General features: G+C 36.3%; 1 protein-coding gene across 1 annotated transcript; it reads right to left on the reverse strand.

Moving 5' to 3' along the window:
• Positions 1-1,095: 1,095 nt before the first annotated feature.
• Positions 1,096-3,471, reverse strand: LOC109039691 (uncharacterized). Its single transcript, XM_072304465.1, has one exon. The coding sequence runs from the start codon at positions 3,469-3,471 to the stop codon at positions 1,096-1,098; it is 2,376 nt and encodes a 791-aa protein (XP_072160566.1).
• Positions 3,472-11,233: the final 7,762 nt, after the last annotated feature.

Here is an 11,233-nt window from a genome sequence, read left to right on the forward strand (position 1 = left end):
TTGTAACACTTAGATGATCTAAGGTGTAGTGGCTTTTTGTACCTACGTCTTCCTGATCTTGAAGTGAATGTTTTGACCGACTTTGATTGAGTCTCAACAAAAGTAAAAGTGCAAGAAGGTTGTCTCCCATGTGAAGGAACGTATCTCGTCTCTGCTGTTTCAGTATTTATACCGAACTTATATTTTTTCATGGGAGAACCATCGCACGAATATTCCTTAAACTTCTAGTGTCTTTTCTTCCTAGCAAGTGTAGAGAAAAATCCAGTAAATTCATGCGACGATTCTCTAGTAAAAAAATAAAATGTCAGTAAGGAATATACTGAGACAATGCAATCGAGATATGCTTATAGCTCTTTCATGTGCAAGGCAGCGACACTAAACTCTTTGTTAGTCATAAATAGGACTTTGGAGCCTTTGGACAGGTCAAGATGTAACATACTTTTCGGCAAGACAGGATTTTGTTTTGTGAAAATCGTTACACTGAAAATTTGGTTGACAGAATTTTGATTTTTTGGATGCCAATCAATCAAAATGTCCTTCTATGCATTACTTTCTCTTTCTTATTTGCCTTGGATCACCAGTCTTTCATGGATCATAATGACTTTAAAAAACATCTATCTTGTGTCCATCTCTTTCCAGCTCATTGATTTTTGTTTTACTCAAATGTACAACTGGCAAGAGGTCTTTAAGTCAAAAACTTGGTTACCGCCACTGAAGTACCTAACACTATCAGTTCTTTTCTTCATGAGATGACCATAAGACGAGGTGCAAATTTAAGCATTATGATATAAGGTTTCATATCAAACTTGCATGTAAAATATGATTTTTGCACCAAAAATTTTTGAAAGTTACTCCTAACTAAGTTATTAACGTTTTTCGATACCTCTAAAAAGACCATAATGTACTGAAGTTAAATGCACGCTGAACATTATGGTAACAGTATGCGCATTATGAAAATATGACAACCTCAATTACAGCGCTTCGACTCACGCTGATTACTCGCGCTGTTACTTAATATATTTTATAGTTAATGTAGGTAAGTGAGAAAACAGAGAAGAATCGGAAAATTAAAAAACTCAAACTCACAAAATAAAATTAAAAAGCCGACGCGTTTCGGGACACCTCGGTCCCTTCTTCAAGGCTAAATTCCGACTGCCTGTTGTTGTTTACATCCTGCTTGGTGTGGAATCTATCAGTGCTGCCAATCACTTTGAGCAAACAGTTTTCCAGGCATTCCAAATCTAAATTTACCAACTTGTCTCTCTTTTTGTGCATTTCCATAGCTTCCAAGATGTTCAGCTTCCTTCTATCGTTGCATCCAATTAACAGTTTCCCTTCCTCTTCGAACCGATGTCCTGTCTCAAGATTATGCAAAGCTACTGCTGACTTGTCAATTTCTCTGTTCTTAATACATCTTTGATGTTCTTTTATTCTTACTTTCATCTTCCTTCTTGTCTGCCCAATGTATTGCTTGTCACAGTCTTTACATTTCAAACTGTAGATGCCAGCCCTGTCTTCTTCTCTAACTTGGTCCTTAAGATCACCATGGAACACTGATTTCAAATTGTGCCTATTAACTGGAACTGCTTTTAGGTGATACTTCAGAAACACTTTTTTAAACTTTGAAAAATGGTTTGGATGGTAGCAGATCTTCACAAAGGCGCCTTCATCCTCTCTTATACTTTTAAGAGTGGTCACTTCCTGAACCCTTTTGCGAAATTCTTTTTTACGAATTAAATTCCTTACAGTTTCAACTTGAAAACCATTTTTCACTGCAATTTCCAAAATTCTCTGCTCTTCTTTACTACGATCCATAGGCGACAAAGGAACACTGAGCATCCGGTGGATCAAACTATTGAAAATGCTCAATTTTTGGCTAGGAGGGTTGTAAGAGTCGTTACTAATGTAAATGTCAGTATGCGTTCCTTTTCTGAAAATGTCAAAATTTAACATTCCCTTCTGCCTATGTACCATTAAATCGAGAAAGGAAAGTTTCTCGTTATTCTCAACCTCGTAGGTGAACTTAACCGACTTTTCTTGCAAGTTTAAGAACTTCAAGGCGTCATCTAAATTTCTTCTCTTCAATATACTAAAAACATCATCCACAAACCTTCTCCACACATTGAAAAGCCAATTGAAACCATTTTTAATCTTTCTTTCCAAGTCACTCATGAAAAGTTCTGCAAGGAAGGGGGATAGAGGGTTGCCCATCGTTAGACCGTCTTCTTGTTTATAAATTTTACCATTGAACTGGAAAAACCGGTTTTCGGTGCAAATTTCTGTTAGATTTACAAGATTGTTGACAATTTTTTCATCTAGCTCTTTTTCTAGCAACCATTTCTTTAAAATATCCAGGGTTTTCCTTATCGGTACACTTGGAAAGAGTGACTCAACATCAAAAGAAACCATTACCTGATCTTCACTTATTTTTGTGTCTTGAACTTCATTGATGAATTGGTTGCTGTTCTTGACCGACATACTATTGATAGGTCCTAGCTGCAGGAAACTTTTATTTAACCACTTTGCGAGGCTGTAAGTTGGTGAATCAATGTTACTAACAATGGGTCTCATCTTTTCCCCTTGTTTGTGGGTTTTAGGTAAGGTGTAAAGTTTAGGTGTCACCGGATTAGAAGCTTTCAATCTTGCTTTAGTTTTGTCATCCATCACTGTGACGGCTTTCAAGGCGTTGCTCACTTTCTTTGCTATGTCGTTAGTAGGATCCTTGATTACTTGAACAAAGTCACCATCATCTAACATTCTCTGTGTTCTATTGACATAATCATTTTTGTTCATTACCACTACTTGATTTCCCTTATCAGCTTTCATGACTACCAAATTTCTTGATTTTAGCTGCTTAACTACTTTAAAATACTCTATTTCTTTCTTTTTAAGATCAGATCGTTCTTCTTTGATCAAATTCAAAAGAGGGAGACAATCTCTCTTGAAAGCTTCTTTTTCTTCTTTGGGAAGTAGAGACGAAGCAAGATCAACATCTACTACATAATCTTCCACTTTCTTACTAAATGTGTGGCAAGTTTTTAAGCCTCTACTTAACACCCTTTCCTCCATTTTGGATAATGGACAATCTGACAAGTTTATAAAATTATTCTCTCTTTTCTTTTTAGACTCAGGACCTTTGAGACACCAAAGCTTCTTCTTCAAAGTATCTTTTTTCTTATGAAATTCAACATGGATAAGATCGTACAGTTTCTTCTCAAGACTTTGCCATAACCATCCATCAAGTTTATTCGATAGTTTAACATGCAGATTATAGGCTTCTAACTCCAAACAAGCTCTTTTTTGGTAAAACTTTGAGATATTAAATTGCAAGACTTTCCTCCTTACCGCTTTCTGGAAACTTCCAATCTGTTCTAGAACTTTGTTGAGTTTGTTTAAGAATTTTGGAGAGACATCTTTTTGTAGGCACAAATTTAAGAAATGGATATCAGCCGATAGATTCTTAATCTTCATCTTGTAGCTAAAATACTTGTCAATCTCGGGTAAGTGCAATCTTAAACCCTCGTCATCACGTAAAATTTGAAAAATGTTCGGAATTTCCATCACTTAATGTAGGTAGTACAGTATACTGTTTATATATACTATAGTATACTACATTTTCAATAACATGGTGGGCAGGGAAGGAACACTGCGTTTCAGAAACCTGCCAAAATCGTTGTAGTATGCAATTCGATTTCTGTAGACTACAGTCTACAGTCTAGTTTTTCTTGCGAGCAGGAAACTCAAAGTCATAATCAGTGCTAAATAAGAACGTAAATATCTAAGTCTGGAGTTAATTTCAGTAATTTTCATTGTGGAGATTTTGTTTAATATGAAATTTTGAAGAGGAAATGTGTATCACAATGCTGAAAATTCGTACTTAATCCTGTGGTCCACTGTTCTCTTTCTGAAATTAGATCATAACTATAAAATCGATTTTAAATCCCATATCACCTCACAATTATAATTTTTGTGGTCATGTTCGATGATTTCTACTTCTTATTCGGCTCTCAATTTGTTGTAGGATTAAAGTTGAAAATGTTTTTCTCCTAGTTTTTAAACTGAGGAGTAACCTGCTTGAATGTATTTAAGCTCGTACTTCATTCTACCACCTAATTATTAGGAAGCAAGTACATACATAATTTTAGTGCTCTCTAAAATACCAGATGTATTTGTAAAAATGTATTGAGTATCGTCCTCCTCATGTAACTTTATGAAAATTATTTCTCCTCCTTTGATTTTATGTACTCATTAGATGTGGAAATAAACCTGAATGGGTACTCTCGCATTTTTACTCCAAAGCTGAGTTAATTTAAGATGAGGACGAAGAAAATTAGTATGTAAAATTTTCACATCAGTGAAATTATACATAGAACAGTGCTGTAGGAACCAATTTCGTGGGAGGACTTGTTTTGATTGAACGTCAAAGTCTTTTCTTAGGCTCTTTTTTACTCTTCACAAATTCTTCTTTCAAAAAATCCTACAATTTGTTTTGTTTATTTTTCCATACAATTCTCATGGTATTTTATGATTATTCACCGTTTGTGTCAATGTGTTCATGTTGTTAGTCATTGTTTCATTTCAAACTTTGACAGATCTTGCCTCTGCAGCTCCAATTTTTGTTTACCTAATGTGAAAATGGATCACATTTAGCAGAAGGGAACCAGTGCGATTTCAGTAATGTACAAATCGTGTATCTGCATTGCATCTTTATCAAAGAAAAATGCCTAGAGCAGCTAGCAGTTTTTGTTTTTCTACCAAAGAATTGTGGGTATTGAAGAAAAATGATTCTGTCAATCTTATTATTGTACAAATATTTAGTATTTTATAAAGCAAAGGGGATTTGTGCGATTTTGAAAATACTGAAATTGCCTCAGCTCCCTCCTGCTAAATGCGATCTAAATTTTGTTCGCTACTTAGTTGTCTTGATTTTTTTAGTGAAGTTCATAAAGAATCGGATAAACTAGCCTATAATGGTAGTATTTCAAATGAGTTAAATTTATTCGTGTGTGCAATTTTCTATCTCAATTTCCAAAGAAATAATTCAAGGGAGGAAGAGTAATCCTTTCCATTGTGAATTGTGTCACACCAATTTGGATGTAAGTCAATTATTATTTTGAATTTTTAGTCACCCAATATGTAATTTGTACCATTGGGAAAAGTGTTATTTGTTGTACTTATTGAATATATTTTATTTTAATGGAAACAGTTTTTTCTTTTTGAAAAATTTATTTTGGAAAAAAAAAATAACCAAGTGTCCTCTTTCCTGAAACTTCCAGTCAATCACAAGAGAATTTTTCTTATTGTTTAAACTTGAGCAGTTTTGAATATAAGTACTCAAAAGAGTGGACCACCAGACCAAGAAATTATTACAGTAAAGTTTAATGTGCAATTTAACTCAAGTAGGTTATGCTTTTTTCACGAGCAGGAGGTTCGAATTTATTGTTGAATGAAGTTCAAAAAACGTTAATATTTTGATTGGGAGTCCTTGCTTTCTATTTTTTGCTGCCCAAATCATGCTCTGCGTAAAATTTTAATGAGAAATATATTTATTTCATAATGCTTAAATTTGCACCCAGTCTGGTGGTCTATTGAAGGCAAATTGAGGTACGAACTTGATTTCATAAGAATGGTTAAAGATTGCCAAACGCCTACTAGGACATGTAGAGCTGAAAACTTAAGGAAAATTAGTTTCAAAACAGATTCTTAACTTTGGTCCAAAAACTTCAATATAGAGGTAGGCAAGTGAAAATTTACTTCAAGGGTCTTTGATACCCAATTGCTTCCTTGTGTACGTACGGTTTGCTACAAGGTAGTGGCGCAGATAATAAATGTAACAAGGGAGAATAGTTATAAGAAATATTTAATAATACAAAATTTACAAGCAGTCTCATCAGATGTTTACACACGAAAAAAGAAAATAATCTATAGTGTCAGTCTTAAGTTAAAAATTGAACATGAAAAATGAGATAAGAATGTACTCCTTTGCTTGAGAATAAAAAATTAATCAACTTTTCAACAAATACGATATTAAAAAAAAACTGACTATAACTCCTTCATAACTCACTCCTCGGTTGCAGTGTTTCAGAACCTCATTTGCTACCGTTAATATTTTATTTTTTTTTAATATGAGGAAACTAATGGGTGATTTCTCCAGAATTCATCGTTCAGAAGAAGGTGAAGTCATACGAATATTCAATAGGAGCATCAACGAGATGTACCCATTTGCTCCCCTTATAATGACAAAATTTCGGAGGAAAGTAATTCCGAGATTCTGCAACCGGGACGGGAAGTGCACTTCCTGCACCCAGCGCCTCAATTATAACAAACGCAATAATCAAAGGCTTGAAAGGGTGCACTTTCTACAAATAATGATTTCAATAGGCCTACAAATAGCTTTATATTCACAAACGTAAAATAATGGAATATTCAAGTGACTCTTGAATATTCCCTTGTTTTACGTTTGTGACACCTTCATCATCTGACTGATGATATAGGTATGTTTTTTGCAATGTTTCTTTGCAACTGCATTTCTTTATATAAACCAGCTTGATTTTTTATGAATTAATACATGTAGATCCGTTGCATTAAGAAGTTTTCACAGAAGAAAAGGGAAAATACCAACTGCATACATATTCTTTACTTCATTAGTTTCTACAAAAACCGTCAGGAGAGGCAATAGAGAATGAAAATTAAGATTACCCACTGAATTACAAGCTAACCCACTCTCATAGTATAAATAGACTACATCAACAGCAGCGAATGTGCAACAGCACGACAGAACTAACCAGAGACGGAAGAAACAATAAAACTAGGTGAAATTAAGATTAGTATTACTGCAATATTCTTTTTTATTGAATCTTACCCACAAAAATGAAACCCAAGCAGCAATTAAAAGCGAAATATTACACCTCGGATGCACCAGAATTGGAAACAATAATATCCGGCTATGAAATATTTCCCGATAGATATAACAACAAAAGAGAGGATAGAGGAACATGGATATTTACACAACCCACTGTTGCACCGTGCTATAATATTTTGCTTAAAAATGCGGTCTTATTAACAGAGAATACGACGGCAAACGTGTTTGCCTATATCCAACAAAAGAGAGAAAGTTTAAAAGGCGAGACTTACTGGTTCTCTCCAGAAAAAGTGGCGAGCACACTAGTGAAGGCTAGCGAAGGGGTGGTTAAGACAATAAAAAAAAATATAATCTCAATAGAATTAACAAATGTTACTGAGCACAGAATAACATTGCATCATGACACTTTCCTGGGCATAGTAACAAAAGACAAGAAAAATTTGGAACTTAAAAAAAATAGAGCAATTCCCGGAATAAAAAAATCATGTAAATCAAAATGGAAGCCATCAAAGATCATTATCTTTTTGGACGCGATTTAGCACGTGACTCTCTTTGTCCCTTCTGTTGCCTTCCCGACTCGCCGTCGCACACGTTCTTTGCTTGTGGTGCCTTTCTGGAGGAGAGACAGTCCCTACAGTCGGAACTTGGTCATATAGTTGAGCCTGACAATATTGTCAATGTTATGTTGAAATCGGAATCTCACTGGAACTCAGTTATGCGTTTTGTCCGCCTAGTTCTCACTACCAAGCATCTCAAGATGTACCCACCCGTTGATATACCGAAAGGTGCAGCCGGGCAGTCTTCTACATCAAATTAAGGTCCTTACTTAGCTCTCTCAGACTTTACTTTCTGGCTCTAAATGTCTCTCTACGCTTTGTTTAATGCCTTAACCTACACTACCTCCAGTCTTCCTACATGCTCTCTAATCATTGGCTGTCTTCATTTAAAGTCTTCTATTTTATCACACTCTTTTGGGCCTGATCTGCTGTCTTAATGTCCTCATGTTTTTCTGCTGTAGAATCTTAAATTTGTCTTAATATCCCTGCCAATTTATTGTCATTTTCGCATGTAATTTTCATTTTGTATACTCTTTGTAAACTCTTTTGTAGAATAAAAAAAAAAAAAAAAAAATCAAAGATCATTAATAACAAAATGTTAAAGCAAATTTCTCCTACCAAGTGTGTAACCGTACCTAATGTAACAAACCAAGACCATAAGATATCAAGACCATACAATGTAAAAACAGCAGGTGGTAATAGAGAGGGCGCAAGTGAGCGAAAAAGGCTGAAACGCCAAATGCTTAAGGGTAAACCTGCCCCACAATTTGTTACTGTGCCAACCGTACTACCGCCCATTAATGTCAATGAAAGAGATGCGCATCTACCATTTTATTGTACTGCACTCGGGAGATGTGATTCGTGCAAAGCACTAATTACTAATTACTAGTTACAGGTAATAAAAAATCCCTTCTCTCTATCTCACGGAACTAACCTGAAGGTGGAGAAAGCCGATTTGGTAAATTTAGGTAGTAAGTCTCAATTATTATATTATCATTTATTATATTATGAGTTAGCATATCAACATTTATCATGTATTATTTTATCTGAAGAAGACCAAGGTTGTACATATGTTAAATGTAATTATTAATTTTTTCATGTTAAACTAGTGGCGAAGTGCTCCGCCGTATCTCAGACGCGACCATGGAAATGCACATAAGCAATGAGGCCATGCAGTTGCTATCAACCCAGGAATGGCTCAGCGACGAAGTGATAACAGCGTACTTCGAATTGCTCCAACAAAGGGCGACTAGAGAAACCAACCTCCCTAAGATAAAAACCTTGGACACCTATTTCTTCACATCGTTAACAAATAGAGGTCCAAGTGCCATGCAGGGCAGGTTCAAGAAATGCAACATCAATGAACTGGAATTAGTACTCATTCCAGTTCATTACAACAACAATCATTGGGCATTGGCGGTGTATGACTTGAAAGAAGGCTCAATCTATTGGATTGACAGCATCCCCGATGACAAAAGCACCGAACTGGAACTACTCCGGAGCGCTGGAAACACACTTTTTGGCAATAGAGCATGGTACCTAGCAGAGGTGGACGCCCCTTGTCAAAACAACTCCTGGGCCTGCGGAGAGTTCACGTGTGCATACGCAGAGTCAGTGGCGCGGAGGGCTCCAATTGACTTCGAAACTGGCAATCTAAGGGACCAACTGAGGCTACAAATTGCACAACGAAAAGCAAGCCCATTCTCAACCGGACAACCCTACAGTGGAGTTCTACGCAACCTCTACAGACCTCGGCAACAATATCCGCCATCGGCCTGCAAAGAGCTAGAGGATGTTTGGATAACCAAGCGCAATCTCATCGATATGAGAAAATTCCTCCAAAAAACTACACAAAGAAAATCGAGGTTTCTTCTCAAAACGGGGATAAACAAAGTGCGGTTATACCAAAAAGACATTATATTGATTCTGAAACGATTAGAACGTAATAGTAGTGGAGTGTAATAATAAGGGCACTAAACTTCTTAGTCCGCAAGTGGGACGTTAACTTCATTAAAAAATTAGTGACTCAGTTTTGCGTCCGGGGGAGTTCGCTCCCCAAACGGTCGTTGGCCATTCTGGCCAATTGGCAATTTCCGAATATCAAGTTCTCTCGGCCCCGTTCATCCGTAAATTTCAAGACAAATTGAATTGGTGGTATATCTCATGCTACCAAACACTATCAGAGAGTTTTATTCGTGAATTTCAAGATAAGTTTGAATGGATGGCACTACTTTATGATACGAAGCGACATTTTCTTTGTACACGTGAGTTCTTGCAGGAATTTAAACGCAAACTGCCGGTGAATACAATCCGAAGGACACTGCTTTTAATAAAATTACAGAGAAGAGTAAAAGAGAAACTGTATCACCCGGACACGTGGCCTGCCGATCCTGTTATGCTTACTGCCGGTGAATACAATCCGAAGGACACTGCTTTTAATAAAATTACAGAGAAGAGTAAAAGAGAAACTGTATCACCCGGACACGTGGCCTGCCGATCCTGTTATGCTTACTGCCGGTGAATACAATCCGAAGGACACTGCTTTTAATAAAATTACAGGGAAGAGTAAAAGAGAAACTGTATCACCCGGACACGTGGCCTGCCGATCCTGTTATGCTTACTGCCGGTGAATACAATCCGAAGGACACTGCTTTTAATAAAATTACAGAGAAGAGTAAAAGAGAAACTGTATCACCCGGACACGTGGCCTGCCGATCCTGTTATGCTTACTGCCGGTGAATACAATCCGAAGGACACTGCTTTTAATAAAATTACAGAGAAGAGTAAAAGAGAAACTGTATCACCCGGACACGTGGCCTGCCGATCCTGTTATGCTTATCTCCGGGTTCCCGTTTATCGATATCGAGAGAGGTTGGTTTTCTATTCACTTTTTTTTCCGTTTTGTTAAAAAAAAATTTTTTTTTCTTTTTTTTCGAAACTAAGGGCTTTTTTTTTCTTCTGTGTTACAGTTGATTTTTCAAAATTGCCAGACGAATGGTTCTCCGAGAAGATGCATTGCCTGCGGCCTTGTTGAGTTTTGTTTGTGTTTTTTTTTTTTCTGTTTTTATGAAGCTGTTTCTATGTCTTTTCTACAAATGCAAAGAAAAAAAATTGAAGATTCTAATTTTTTTCAATGCTCGACTCCCTATTTTACCTTAAAGGAAGTTCCAAATTTTTGAACTTTGTTTCTTAGTGATTTTTAAAGAGACAACTTTACGAATTTCGTCTTTCAAGGGTTGTGAAAGCTATGTAGTCGCATTTCTTTCCTGCTCCCATTCAATGCTGTTACTTAAAAATTTTCTTTTTCGGTTTTGCCGAATTTCAGAATCAATTATCTTAGTTCCTAAAGAACTTCTCTCGAATAGTAGTATAAATCCGCTATTGAAGTCCAAACGCCAATTATTCCCATGACATCGATATCACTACCCACTCTCGTCGAAGAAACAATGGCGAAAGTGAGGCCCACGGAAATAAACATTACTTCACATTTACTCCCCATGAACATCCACCTCCATGAAGTCGTGGAGACGGGAAGAAAAATTAGCGAAATTAAAAATTTACTAGACGCGGCAGAAATTAACAGGCTACAAACTAGCCACGATAGCGACGAATTACTTTTATACGAGATAAAGATGAACCCTCGGAAGTTCCCATCAGAAAATGTATGATTTTTTTCAATTTTTCATCCCTGTTTACGGATATTGAAGACCTGTTCACCTATCCAGGGGCTCAAATTTTTAGAGTCTACCTCTAGATAGCTTATCTATTCGGTAAAGATGACTCCCTAAAAGTTTCAGTACAAACATTTGTGGTT

Source organism: Bemisia tabaci, chromosome 9 (genome assembly GCF_918797505.1).
Source record: "Bemisia tabaci chromosome 9, PGI_BMITA_v3".
NCBI lineage: Eukaryota > Metazoa > Arthropoda > Insecta > Hemiptera > Aleyrodidae > Bemisia > Bemisia tabaci.